Source organism: Podarcis muralis, chromosome 2, assembly GCF_964188315.1.
Source record: "Podarcis muralis chromosome 2, rPodMur119.hap1.1, whole genome shotgun sequence".
Taxonomy (NCBI): Eukaryota; Metazoa; Chordata; class Lepidosauria; order Squamata; family Lacertidae; genus Podarcis; species Podarcis muralis.
Genome location: NC_135656.1, coordinates 4,345,574 through 4,360,485, shown reverse-complemented (window position 1 = coordinate 4,360,485; position 14,912 = coordinate 4,345,574). Strand labels below are relative to the sequence as shown.

At 42.5% G+C, this 14,912-nt stretch overlaps 1 protein-coding gene across 9 annotated transcripts in view; it reads left to right on the top strand.

The window, feature by feature from the left end:
• The window catches only part of R3HDM2 (R3H domain containing 2), a 134,807-nt gene that overhangs the window by 85,997 nt on the left and 33,898 nt on the right, over nt 1-14,912 (top strand). For 5 of the 9 annotated variants that reach the window (XM_028721290.2, XM_028721287.2, XM_028721285.2 and 2 more), the window contains exons 8-13: nt 2,186-2,326; nt 3,298-3,406; nt 4,860-4,955; nt 9,259-9,290; nt 9,398-9,451; nt 14,440-14,675. In XM_028721290.2, coding sequence (XP_028577123.2) covers nt 2,186-2,326; nt 3,298-3,406; nt 4,860-4,955; nt 9,259-9,290; nt 9,398-9,451; nt 14,440-14,675 — 668 coding nt within the window. The remainder of the gene's footprint in view (nt 1-2,185; nt 2,327-3,297; nt 3,407-4,859; nt 4,956-9,258; nt 9,291-9,397; nt 9,452-14,439; nt 14,676-14,912) is intronic. The other 4 variants (XM_028721291.2, XM_028721288.2, XM_028721289.2 and 1 more) reach the window with 1 other exon arrangement.

Sequence of the window (14,912 nt, the reverse complement as noted above, 5' to 3'; positions counted from 1 at the left end):
CAGGGGTTGTTTTTTTTACACATGGACCAGCTTGCTTCACCGCCATAAGAGCAAACGCAAGCACAAGCAGTCCACATGCAGGCCTAGGTGAAAGAGGAGCTATTCACCAGAGAAAGCTGGATGCTGCCCCACCTCCCCCTAACTCCGCTCCCAGGAGCCATTTCTGGATGGAATTCCCTTACCACCAAAACGGGCTAAGAGGTCTGTTCCTCCCACAGGTGGAAGTTCAACAGGAGGTCACTCCCACTCCTAATCCCTCCAGGCCTCAGGGTGCCACTGGGGTTCAGTGGGTGGCCTCTGGGGAACTGGCTGAATTGGGGGCCTCCCAGTCCAACCCAGACATGAAATAGGGAGCTCTCAGAAAAGGAAGGTGTTTGAGGTTAAGAGCCAACCTAGGGTGTTCTCTGCTGAGGTTTTTATGCCTTTATTAAAAGGCTTGTTGGGTGCTGCAATTGCCAGAGGAAGAGACGCCCCCCCCCCGAATCCCCTACAGATGCCAGGAGTCCTATGCCCTTTTAAAATGTGGGAAGGGGTTATTGGGTTGTTGTTTTTATTTTGATTATATACTTTGTGGTTTATATTTTGATTTTGTTCTGTGAACCACCCTGAGACCTCCAGGTGTAGGACAGTATATAAATTCAGTAAATGATAACAACAACAACAACAACAACAACAACAACAACAACAACAACAACTACTACTACTACTACTGCCCATATGCAAGATAGAGGGCTGCTTGCTCGGCTTTGGAAAGGAGACAAGGGCTTATTTTACTTAACATGATCACAACTTTGAGTGTGTGGGTGGTGAAAATAAATAATCAGAGAGAAGAAACCCAATCTCCATTTGTTTCCCACCCCCACCAATGCACAACTGTAATCTTGGGCTTCCCCAGCTTTGGGAAGGTGGCACGAGAGCCCTGGCAGAGTCCCAGAGCCCCCTTGCCACCTCCCCAAAGCCTGGTAAGTGCTTGCCAGGCTTTGGGAAAGAGGCAGGAGGGTTCCGTCCCAAAGCCCGGCACCTCGCTCTGACGCTGACAGACCTCACTGCCCTTCTAAAGCCAGGGAAGCTTTGCGCGGGGAATAAATAAATAAATGGAGAGTGGGTTTCCTTCTCTCCCCATTTATCTCTTAATTTTTCCTGCACAAAGCTGCAATCATGTACATAAAATAAGCATAGGATATGAGTTAACTGTAGCAAAAATGAAAACTTCCCCTACCTACATTAGGTTGCTGAAAAAGAATTCTTGGATAGGATGGACTGATTTTTGGTGTGGATTTTTGTGCGAAAGCTCTTGTCAGCTAGATTAGGGAACTGATTACAAACTCCTGGACTGAGCCTGTGTTCAGAGGCATCCTGTTTCTAAACTCTTAGCATATGTCTGCTTGACCTAGTCATTGCTTTGCATTTGGCTCTGGTTGGTAGATCCCAGGGTTCTGGTAGAAAACAAAATAGATCCCACAAGTGTGAGGTCTGCCCACTCCTGTTGCAGATGTTCAAGATTGTCCAGAAAAAGTGCCAGTTAGCAGTCTGAAAAAACCAGTTTGTGATCTGTTAAATTCTTATTGTTATACTCTGGTCACAGTGAACTTGCACAGTTCTGGGGTCTTCTAGTGGTTGAATCTTAGGTTCTGAATTGCAATAATCAAATGTTCCAATGAAAACATGTGTCTTGGGTGGGATTCAACTAGATTGTTGGGTGTGCAGAGTGGGGTCTGCCCACACGCTTGGCCATTCCTCCCCGACTCCTGTGTCCCTCCCTGCACCTCCTAAATCTGCTTTATAGGATGGGGGAGGACCCAGAACAAGTTAATGGAAATGTGGAAAAGTCCAATTGAACGCCCCACTTTGCACTACGTTGAATTCAGCCCCTGGCATTGTTGTGGAAGACAGTATTCCAATAAAGAGGTTCCTTAGGTGCTTCTGTTTTTTTACTGTGCCCCTTACATAGCAGTGCCAGCAGTGAAGTACTCTTTTTTAAAAATTACAAGTCATGCTCAGTTGCAGATAACCCGAGAGTCTGTGGGCTTTCATGTTCCCTTGCTTTCATTTCAGTGAGACTAGGTCACCTTGCGCTAGGTTCTAGTTTAAGATAATGCTTGCTTAAATTTAAGCGTGTGTCTTATTTTCTCTTCTCTTCTCCCCCCCCCCCTCTCCATCCCCATTTGAACTTGGCTGCTGTCAGCAATCAATTCAAGAAGTTTCCCCAAATGACCTCATACCACAGAATGCTTCTACACCGGGTTGCTGCCTATTTTGGCATGGACCACAACGTAGACCAAACTGGGAAAGCCGTCATTATCAACAAGACCAGTAACACGAGAATGTAAGGCAAGAATGGGTTTAAGCCAGTTAGTGGATGGGAGGGAGGGAGGGAGATAAAATTAGTAAAATTAATACTTATAATTTATATATCTCTTTTGGGTGTTCAGAGCTCTTCCCATATGATCTCAGTAATGTTTACAGCATGTATGTTAGGATAGTATTATTATTTCCATATTTCCTCTGTTAGGATTAGTATGTGAAAAAATCACTTGCTCAAGGTTTCCTGTTGAGTTCCTGGCAGATGTGAGATTTGAATTGGCGGCTTCCTGGTTGCAGCTTAGTCTCTACTGCACTTGCCTATGCTATTTGTTTGTATTCTGCTCCTTCTTTGTGAAGGGCAATGATCTCTTCTCTTACCTTTTTGGACCATTCTCTTGACTTGGGCATATTTCTAACACGCAGCTAAATTTGATACTCAGCAAAGCCCTAGCCAGTCCAGGTATTTCATGTGTTCCAGCTCAAGCACACCTGGTGCAACTAATGAAGCCCTTGATTAATTGCATCAGGTATGCTTGAGACAACACCTGGTGTATTTGTGCTCTTGTGAATAGTGAGACTGGAGAAGCCTGTATAAGTTGTAATTTCAGCTGAATTTGGGGAAACCACTTGGAGCATGCATTGTTTTGAAGTATTTCAATTGCTTTTGTTTGTTTTGCTCATTGCAAACAGCTGAAAGTCTGTAAATTTTGATAATGAACCCAATTTGCAATGAGTGTTGAATAATTTCGATTGCAACCGTCTGCCTTTTTTAGTCCTTTCATTTCCTGTCCTGGTTGATAGGGATGATGAATGCATTCCTCTGATACCCTTAGGTGTCAACGTTTCCCTTTTCTTGCGAGGAATCCTATTTGGAATAAGGGAATTTCCCTTAAAAAAAAAGGGAAATATCGCCAGCTGTGCTGATACAGCATTCAGTCTCCTTAGTTTTTCACCACCCTTCCTCATGAAAGCTCATTTGGCTCTTCATTACAGCCCTGAACAAAGGTTCTCTGACCACATCAAAGATGAGAAGAGCTCTGAGTTTCCGCAGAGGTTTATCCTCAAACGAGATGACGCCAGCATTGATCGAGATGATAATCAGGTGAGAGAGGTGCATCTCACACTCCTTAAGTCTTTGTGTGATGCGAATGCCAAGGGCTCTCTTGGGGCTTATGTGCACAAACATAGCAGTTGTTCTGCACTAGGTGTCCAGTTCTCTCTATAGAGCCCTCAAACAAAGGGGGAAAACAAATTTGCTGAGGTGTCCTGTCGTTGCATACAGATCAGTGCACCATACGGGAACGATGGGAAATTCAACAGCTTACAGAGCTGTGTAAAAAACTGCTTTCTAAGTTAGAAGAAGTTGGATTTGAGGTGGGTAGCCTGCTGGTTGATAGTTGTTGCTGATTTGCTGAGGAAGGGCACTGTAGAAAAACGATGTAGTAAGTAAAATTTTCATTGCACAGGAGTATAGGAAAATACCTCACACCATCTAGTCCAGTATGATCCATTTAATCTGATTTGTTCTGCTCTGACTGGCAGCAGCACTCTTCCTTACCACTTGTTACTTGGTCCTTTTAACTAGAGATGACAAGACTGACACTGGGGCCTTTTGCATACAAAGCACATACTCTGCCACTGAGTTTTTCTACAGACATACAAGAGAGCCTGATAGCTGCCTTGTTGTTTTGCCACATTTTAAAGTCATCACCATGGTAAAACCATAGGCTAGGATGAGGGAAGACGCATAACAAATCAGCAAGGTGTGATGGTCAGCACACAGAATTGAAACTGGGAGTTTTCCAGTGTTGTTTCAAATTCAGCCTCAACAATTGGCCTTGTGCAGGCCTTTATCCATGTAAAGTACCCTTAACAGAAAGCCAACAAATGAATAGGTCTACAGGCTTTAGCTGGTTTAACTGAATTAACCAAAACTTCACTTGATTAGGTCATTGGTAAGGACCAATCTTCACTGCTGGGGCTAAGAGTTAAGAGCAACTTTTGTTTTTCAAGGTTTATTTTTGTTCAGGTATGCTATCCGAATAGCGAATGGAGAAGTAAATAATATTTTAATCTTGGCCTTTCCTCCTAACAAAGAGGGGTAACTTTTAATGTAAATGGGGAGGCGACAGATGTCACGATGAAAGCAGTGCAGTTTGCATTATCACCTTTTTGTGTAGGTGTGCCTACCTGTGGTGTGGACTGCATGTTTCAGGGCAGTGGGAATTGATTGATGTTGGCTGATTGTGATACTCGGAAGCAAAATAATTCCCATTTGTACTTTTCAGCAGCAGTGACATCTTACACAGAATTTCCTAAGTTAACTCACTCAGCTCACTGGAAGCGATGCTCTTAGTTCAAAAGGAAGAGTTGTGCCAAATGGAATGTGCCTCTGGAATGCACAATTTAGGTAGCAAATCTGTGCACCATAGCATTGTGTCAATGTGATCCCCCCACATGCTTATAAATCAATTCTTCACTGCATACTTTTCCTTGCTGCTGTGGTGAATGTATATTAAGGTCTTAACTAAGATAAATTCTGTTTGTCAATCTAGATCAGAATTCCACTTCAAGATGGACGGAGGAGTAAATCCATAGAAGAGCGAGAGGAGGAGTATCAAAGGGTTAGAGAACGCATATTTGCACGAGAGGTGAGCATGAATACCATTTTTAAAAATCCTACTCCTACATGATCTTCTATTCTAGTTGTCTAGGTTCATGCCTATTTAGCTTCAGCAGTGTTGTAGCATTGAGTATCCGCAAACAATTTGCGGGCTGATAGAAATATATACTTAATGAAGCTGTCCTTTTCATTAGGTTTCTCTTATGCATTACCATGAGTTCTAATCTGATTTTAAACCGTTTATCCTTTTCCTATCCAGTCACCAAGAAAAGGTTCTACAGTCCAGCACTGTCAACGTTTGCCTTCAATCAGGGCTGTTGATATCATTGCTGCTGTAGGCAGAAGTTGTTAAACATTCTGTTTATTCATTTTAAAATCATCTTGTGTTGATTTACTATCAGTACTTAATGGATTTAAAGGAATTTGGTGCTTTTAAATGCTGAGCAGTTAGGCATACCAACCATGTTGAGCAAGGAGGTTGAAATTCATTTTGAATGGTCCATACTGAATTAACATTACTTAACTAAATGATTAACAAAAGGGGATTTGGATGCACCCTCTACTGGATGACCAACATGGATCCAAAATGAATGTACGTAATCAAAGGAAGCTGTTTTATAATATTTTAAACCTCAGAAATACAAGTTAGTTGCTCTAGCTTAAAAAAATAATAATCCACAATTTCCCCCCACTCTTGTATAAAGTCTATTGTTTTACTACACCCTTAGACCTCAGATGGTCAACCAAAGCAGGCAAACTCCAATGTAACTCCACAGTAACTGGGGCATTGGGAGCCAAACATCCATCAGACCAAAAAAAATCAATAGCATCAGGGAAGTGAGGACAAGCAGGGAGAGCAAGGGGAGAGCAAAAATGAAGGGGGCTGAACTGTCAAGATGGTTAACCTTTTGGTTGTAAACTGCTTGTTCCTTATTTTTAGGGAGAAACAAATATCTCATTTTTAATAGTAATTGGGTGTTTTTAACTATATAAGCTAGTTATTGGGGTGGGGGATGGGGTGGGGAGCAGGAAGCAAAGAGGTAGGGGAAATATCCAATATTTTTATGTCCAGTAGTTTATAGCCCAACACGTTTTGGATCCCTCAGGGAATTCCAAAATGCAGAAGCTTAATCTTTTGTTATGCTGTCTCCCCATTTACTAGAAAGTAGAGGCAGCATAACAAAAGACTGAGCTTCTGCATTTTGAAATTCCCTGAATTATTATGAAGCAAGCCAGCTTAGTTCTATGGTGGAATTGATGTCATCCAATAAGAGAATCCAGTTGTCAAAATGGGATATAGCAATTGATAATGTTCCTATAAGGGCATTAGAATTAATGAAAAATAAGCTTTGATCGATGAGTTGGTTTACCAACCCCTATACACTCACATCATTTTGAATATGGGAAAATTTGGTCAAAAGTTTTATCCCCAGGATCCACCTATAATTCTGATACAACATAATCTTTTATTTCAAAATAAAAACAGATCATATAATGGAAAGAAAACCATTTATATTACTTTAAATATTATTATAGTAAGGGACAACCTCTTACAGTAGGAGAGATGCAAATAGGTTTAGAAAATAATAAAATTTCATGGGTTAGGATATTGTTTAAGATAATTTATTACAAATAAACAAAAATGATGCCACAAGCAAACAGAATATAAATAGGTAGTAATAAGAGATAGTATAATGACTAAGAGATAAATTTCACTTTTATACAGAACCCCTATTGAGAACCAATTTTGCCCTCAGCAAAATCTAAAAAGTTGGTGGGAACTAAATTGGGATATACATTGAGGATAAGTGGAACAATTTATAGACAAAAACAATGTCAGCAACTACTATGGCACTTTCACTCAAGATTGTGCATGAATGGTATTTAACACTGAGGTGTTAAATTATGCTGAAGAAGATGCCAAGTTATAGGTACATACTTAACAACAACAACAACAACAACAACAACAACAACAACAACTGTATTATTTTAGGTTTCCCCAGCCACTCTGGGCAGCTTACAGCACATATAAAAACATAGTAAAATGTTTAAAACATTAAAAACTTCCCAATACAGGGCTGCATTCAGATGTCTTCTAAAAGTTGTGTAGTTCTTTATCTTCTTAACATCTAATGGGAGAGTGTTCCACAGAGAGGGCACCACTACTGAGAAGGCTCTCTGCCTGGTTCCCTGTAACTTCACTTTTCGCCATGAGGGAACCGCCAGAAGACCCCTGGAGTGACTGGGCTGCAGCTGTTTAGGGCTTTATAGATCAGCACCAACACTTTGAATTGTGCTAAGAAACATACTGGGAGCCAGTGAAGATCCTTTAGGACCGGTGTTACATGGTCCAGGCGGCTGCTCCCAGTCGCCCGTCTGTCTGCCACATTCTGTATTAGTTATAGTTTCCAGGTCACCTTCAAAGGTAGCCCTATGTAGAGCGCATTGCAGTAGTCCAAGCTGGAGATAACCAGAGCATGCACCACTCTGGTGAGACAGTCTGTAGGCAAGTGGGGTCTCATCCTGCGTACCAGATGGAGCTGGTCGACAGCTAACCTGGACACAGAATTGACCTGTGCCTCCAAGGACAGTTGTGAATCCAAAATGACTCCCAGGCTGCACATCTGGTCCTTCAAGGACACAGTTACCCCATTCAGGACCAGGGAGTCCTCCACCTCCACCCCACCCCCTGTCCCCCAAAACAGTACTTCTGCCTTGTCAAGATTCAACTTCAGTCTGTTAGCCGCCATCCATCCTCCAACTGCCTCTCACACAAGACATTCGCTGCCTTCACTGGTTCTGATTTAAAAGAGAGGTAGAGTTGGGTATTATCCACATACTGGTGAACACCCAGCTCAAACCCTTGATGATCTCTCCTAGAAGCTTCATATAGATCAGGGATGTCCATCCGGTTGATCGTGATTGACAGGTTGATCCCCAGGTGAAAGCGGGGTGGGGAGCATCCGGCTTCGCCCCCTCCCTCTCTCCATCATTCGTGCACGATTGCAAAAACAGAAGACAGAGCTATAGCTGCCGGGTTTACTACGTGGCTAGGGATTTTTTTGCTCGCCCCCCCCCCCCCAACCGGCAGAACCATTGCTTTCCCCCCTAAAAAAAGGGCAACAACCTTGCCCCCCCCATGGGTAGATCACTGCTAGTTTTTTCCCCCTGGGAGTAGATTGCAGTCTCTCAGGAGTTTGATGTCCCTGATATAGATGTTGAAAAGCATGAGGGAGAGGACGGAGCCCTGAAGCACCCCACAAGTGAGAGCCATGGGGTCTGAACACTCATCCCCCAAAACCATTTTCTGTACACAGCCCAGGAGGAAGGGGTGGAACCACTGCTTAACAGTGCCCCTAGCTCCGAACTACTCTAGATGGTTCAGAAGGATACCATGGTCAATAGTATCAAAAGCCGCTGAGAGATTCAGCAGAACTAGAAAACTGTGGTGGAAATATCCACAAATGTCCACAAATAGAACTATTTTGGAAGTTTTTAAAGAGATACCTCAGATTACAGCTCAGATAATCCCATTAACTTTGTCTTTAGCCTTACTTAACTTACATACTTCAGATAAAAACCAATCAAGAAGTAAGGAATTAATTACACATTTATGAACAGTTGCTTGAACAGTAATAGACAGAACTTGGAAAACCTTGCAATTAATGAATATTGGCAAACAGCCAAAATGGAAATGTTGTTGCAAAAATTGAAGATGGCAAGGATATAGGAAAAAAGGAGATAATTTTTACACTGTGTGGTATGATTCTATGATTTTATTAAATATGCAAATGAAATAACACATGGATGAGAAATACCTGCAACATATATTACAATATAGTGTGAGCTGGCACTACTCATTAGCTCACTCCTATTATTCTGTGTTTTCCAAGCTGATTGGTTGAAGAATTAATTGAACTGATTTACTGTAATCACTGTAAAACAATATACGTAGTGACCCATTTTTTCAGCAATGTCATACTTTATGATTTACGTCTGTACAATTTCGTAACAGAAAAAGGTTTTTTAAAAAAGAAATTTTTGATGAAGGACCTGATAGATCCAAAACATATTGGATTATAAATTATTGGATATAAAATAATTTATTCTGCCCCTTTGCTTTTGCTTCCTGCTCCCCTCCCCCTTTGCATGGGGTTTCCCTCTTTTATTGCACTTAGTTGCAATTATAGGAATATTTTAGCAGGGGATCTTGAACTCCTTTCTTTTTGAGTGCCTAGATGCCCCTTGATTTCAGCTTGCCAGGATAAATATCTTATGAGAGCTGTTCTTTTTGTTTCCATTTCAAATTGTGTGGCTCTGTCTGCTGGTAGTCTGGCCAGAACGGATTCCTGAACGACAGCAGGTTAGTACAACTCATGCATGCATGCTTCCTTCCATCTTCAGGCTTTCTTAAGGGAGAGAGGATCTTGAAACTCCATAACAATGCTTTTCTTTGATGTTAACCAACAGACTCTCCAAAGAAGGCTTTTCTTCTAGCTCTCACAAAAGGCGGCAGATCTTTAGGTACCTCTGTGTGATTTCTTGCATACATTTGTCTTGCAGAGCAAATTCGCACCATGCATGGCTGCTTGTGGAGTCCTTCAAATTGTCTCATCTTTTGTAACATCACTTTGTGTCCAACCTCTCCCACACACATGCAAACACAGATAAAACTCAAACACTGGTGTATTCAAAAGATTGCTGGTGTCCAAGCGCATATACTTAAGAAGTAAGTTCCACTTATTTCATTCTAGCTCACTTTCAAGTAAGTGAGCTTAGAACTGCAGTTTTATGGAGGCTAGGCATGGGGACTGGATGCAAGAATTGGGAATATTTCAATCTGGATCCAGCCATCTTCACCATGCATTGAACATTTATGAGAATAGAGTCTTGCATAATCTCATGGAACATTTGGCTGTCTTGAATCCAAGGATGGGGAACCTGTGGTCTTCCCAGAGTCTGTTAGACCGCAATTCCCACCATCCCTAACTCATGAGCCACAAGTTCTCCATCCTTTTTTTAACCTCGTTGTGAGATTCATTTTCTCTTTGAATCATTTGTGGGTAAATAAAGGCAGGGACGCGGGTGGCCCTGTGGTCTAAACCGCAGAGCCTAGGGCTTACCCATAAGAAGGTCGGTGGTTCGAATCCCCACGACGGGTTGAGCTCCCGTTGCTCGGTCTGTGCTCCTGCCAACCTAGCAGTTCGAAAGCACGCCAAAAGTGCAAGTACTGGACTTAATGGTCAGGGGTCCTCTTTACCCCTTAAATAAAGGCAGCAAGACATTCTATGTTAGCAGAGCATCTGAATGAGCAATCTTTTATTGGGGGAGCGGTAATCAGAGTTTTCCCTAAACTTCAGCTGCTTAGACAGAAAAGACATCAAGATCTACCTCTTGTCCTCTCCTAATGCTGCAAACTGATAAAAATGGCTTTTCATTGGGGTAGATATTAAAAAGATGTGAAAGTTACTTAATTCTCCATTCACCCTTCAGTACAACAATATGTTATCAGGGGCTAGCTTAACACGAAAGTAATTTAAAATGCTCCTAGGTAAAGGAATGTCAGGGCACATTTCTTGATCAGTATCAACAGAGCTCCTACATTTCTGGCCACAGAACAAGAGGCAATTCAGTGCAATATTTTTAAAATCTTAATGATCCCTTGAAGTTGAACTATCCTTATGTAGCATCACTCAGACTGTGCCCCATGGATCAGACTTCCTACTTTGCTGCCCTTAATGTATGTGCAACTAAAGCAAGAGCTCAGCACAGATGAGGAGTTCATGTACAGGCATAGCAGCTCCCCTTCAAGTGGAAGGATGAAGCTAAGAACATGCTCCAGGGGATATTGCTCAGCAGACAGCTTAGTGTTGAAAATTTTAGAACTTCTCCCCTCTTCTTCATTTCCAGTTCTGGTCTACGGTGGCTTATATGCAATTTGCCATTGTAGGGACAGACATTTCTTCACCTCATACCTTTTCAGCCACCTGGAGTCCAACCTAGCCATTTTTACATCTAAGAAACAAAACCTCATACTCGCGTCATATGTTCTCCCTGATGCACTGTCGTGCCACTAAATTTCCAAATATCTTAAAACACTGTACCATACAATGGTTGGAGATGAAACCAACTAGGCAGGCGTGTGTGTGTGTGTGACTCTGGTCTTAAATTTTATTATTAATAAAATCAGGATCTGGTCCATGATGTAAATATTGTTAAATTGATTGGAGACAGTGCCTAAATTGCTGTCATGTTCAACATATACATAAGTGGACAATTGCCAAAGAAATCCAACACAGTTACATTTTACTTCAAAAGAGGAAACTTCCCCAAAAGCAGGTGATTGGTAAAAAAGAAGTTGAGAGGAAAAGTAAAGAGACTCTTTGGAATGCTTGAGAATTAATAATAATAATAATTTATTAATCATCATTATACCCCACCCCTCTGGCTGGGTTTCCCGAGCTGCTGTGGGTGGCTTACAACATATCTAAAAACATAATAAAATTGTTCAAAGCAGCAATAATAGAAATTCAGCTAGAATGTATATCCCAATTTAGGAAAAGTACCACTAGGGTCTGGAGGATTCTGGCATGCTTAACAAGCAGCATCAAGGAAGAAGACTTTAGAAAATGAAAGTCTTGTCCAAATGAGGAGACCAAAACAAGAAAATAACTGAGAAATGCAAGCCGACAGTACAGAATGCAAAAAAAGAATTTGGGGAGCAAATCACTAAATGACAACAAATGCAATTAGAAGTGGGAACTTGGCCAGGGAGGTGGTTGGATCTTTGGACAACAAGGGAGTCAGAGAGTGCTAAAGGAACTGAATGAATTCTTGCACCTGTCTTCACAGTGGAAGATGTAGGACAGGTCTCTGTGCCTGAACTAACTTTCTATCTAACTAACTCATTATAGGAATCATGTTAAGAGTGCAAATAAACTAAGCTTCCTGTTAACTTGTTCATTCAACATTTCCTGATCTGACTGAGCCCTTCTGCCCAAGTACTCAATACAGCACTGGGCAAAACTGTGTGTATGTGTCTAGAGGAGTGTCACAGTAGTTAACCACGATTCCATCTGTGTTAGCAGGAAGCCAGTCAAGCTGGGAGACAGATACAGGCGTACCTGATATTCATTTACATTATTAGATTTTTTAGCTGACCTTTACCATAAGGTCCCAGGTGTGTAACAGTAATGAAATATTACAATTATAAAACAATCACAACCACAAAACAAGAAAAGTTTAAAAACAGTTCCATTCCATACAGTTCTTTTTTTCTAGAAAAATAGGTGCCGCCACTCACCATGAAGTTGTTCCCGTAAGTGCTACACTTTTTAGCAACAACGGGGGGGGGGGGGGCAGTACTGCGTACCCTTGAGTACACCCTGAGGAAAAAAGAACTGTTTCCATATATAAAAACCATTACCAATATTTAAAACTATTTCACATGTTAAAAGAATTAAAATAGTTCTCATACAGATGCAGACTGATACTTAGCCAAAAATAGAGAATAGGGATGCTGCTGGTGTATCATCCATCCTGCGGCCCAGTAGCCTCCCTGAACTGGCAGATGCAGATTCTGGTGTGGTTTTGTAGAACCCTAATATGCTGGTCATGAAGGACTTCAGTGTCCATATGGAAGCTGTCCTATTGGAAATCAGTTTAGGACTCCATGGCTGTCATGACAATCAAAGGGTTGTCTCAAGTCATCAGTAGTCCAACACAGAGCGTGGGCCATATATTTAGTCTCATTGTTGTTGTTGTTTTGGTTACGGAATGGGTTGGGAGTGATTCAGTGGTGATCAGATGGTGTCTTATCACCTTGTTATGGATAGATCACTCTCTTGTGAAGTTTAAGCGACTGGTTTCCTGCAGGGGTGGGGGAGATTTGAGCATGGTCTGCCCCTGGAGACCTATGGAATATGAAATATTCTTGAATGGTCCGGGGAATTTTCCAGCTGGCATTGCTGCTGCTGTTGTTGAGGCCCTTGCTCTGCTTGTGGCATGGTGAGATGTAGAGAGCCATCAACATGATTGTGTCCTCTTTAGGTCCATGGGAGCTGGAAAGCCCCTTGATTTTCTGCAGAGCTCTGGGCTATGAAAAGGACAGGTAAATGGCTAGAACGGAGGTGGTGCAAAACAAATATGGCCAAGTTAGAGCACATGATTGTGCCTGGAGGAGAGCTCAACACTCCAAACCTGAGAGCACTGTGCTGGCTGCTGGTGCGCTTCTAGGATCAATTTAACATGTTGGTGTTCATATACAAAGCACAAAATTACTAGGGAGCCAACGCTTTAAGAATCACCTCCCTCCACATGTCCCTGCCTCAACACACAGTTTAAAATTAGAGAGAGAAGGGGCCCTCTTCACATCACTACTGTTGTGGCTGGCAAAGACAGGGCTTTCTCCATGGCAGCACCTCGTCTCTGGGACTCCCTCCTGGGGAGATTAGGCAGTCCCCTTTCCTGGCCATGTTCAGGCAGAATTTAAAGGCATTTTTATTTGTGCAGTCCTTTGGAAGGGAGTACGGACATCCAAATATCATAGATGTTCAAATATTTGTTTGTTTGTTTGTTGATTTAATGTTGTTAGCTGCCCATGCCATCTTTTCAGGAAGGAAGGGAGGGATATAAATTTAGTCACAGAATAAACAAATGTAGCCTCAAAGCCAAATACATCATTTATTTTTGAAGTGCTTAGCATGGGGGTCCTTTTGGTTGAGCTGTATTCTCAGAGGAATAGACATCTCTGACCACAGGCATCCCTTTCTACTCTGCTTACATACACTTCTCTGTAACTCTGCAATGAAGTAGCTTCCTTCTCTATTATCTATCCTGTTCTTCTGAAATGTTCTACAATTTCCTTTATCTTCTCATGCCAGACAGCCAGCCATTGATGTTTTCTTCTTTCTACTGGATTCACAGTGGCTTCTATTTTCTCCTTGTCTCATAATGAGAGACAGGTCTCATGTTCTGTTTTGAGGCATTTTTGAAAATGATGTGTGCCAGGAGCAGGATAGGTGTGCTACATTGGGGAACTTCCAAATAAATGTATCTCGGAAGGGAAGATCCCACATTTGCTGGGGCCTTAGGCTGCTTGCTTAATGGTTAATCTGGTCCAGGCCTGCTGTTTGAGAGATGCAGTTCATCTGCTGTCTGATCAGAAAGAGATACCAAGACCATTCAGATTCTTTCCCCTGCCTGATCTGTATCTTAGGAGGTCAATGTGCCTTTTAGATCTCTGTTTCTGGGTAGGCCTTGAGCAGCTACGATACAGACCATTCTACACACGTGGCAGCCCACATTGCCAGGAGCTGCCTGTAAAACTCACCAGCCTCCATGCTAATTCATGTGATGGGTGGTATTCGCTGAGCTGGTCCTTCTCAGTGTAGCTACTCGTGCTTGTCTTGTCTGTTCTTCTAACACAAACAACACATTGATGCCTTGAATGTCCAGACATGCTGTACCTTTCTAGCTCTCAGTGGCGTTAACCGCTGTAATCTCTGCTGCAGGGGTAACCGGGATGGGCTCAGCCGGGCCTCGGGCAGCCGCCAGAGCAGCACCGAGAGCGATCTGAAGTCACTTGAGCCCAGGCCTTGGAGCAGCACAGACTCAGATGGCTCTACCCGCAATCTACGTCCTCCTGTCACCAAAGCTAGCAGCTTTAGCGGCATTTCCATTTTGACACGAGGAGACAGCATCGGTGGCATCGGCAAAGGAAGCAGTGCCAGCAGGACTATCAGGCCAGGTATCACTTCCCTCTTTACTGCCCCCATTCAGTTAGCATGAGAGAAAACCTTGTGGCAAGTCCATTTTGGGCAATCCAGGATTAAAACTAGTTGTCGCCCAATGAAGAACTGGAGGTTGCTTTCTTGTTGTCAGTGGAGAGATGGACAGGGGCCTCCAGTTCATTCTTTGCTGCACCTGTGCTACTCTGCAACTATATAGACAGAAGACCTGAAAAACATCCTGCGAGAGAGGAGGA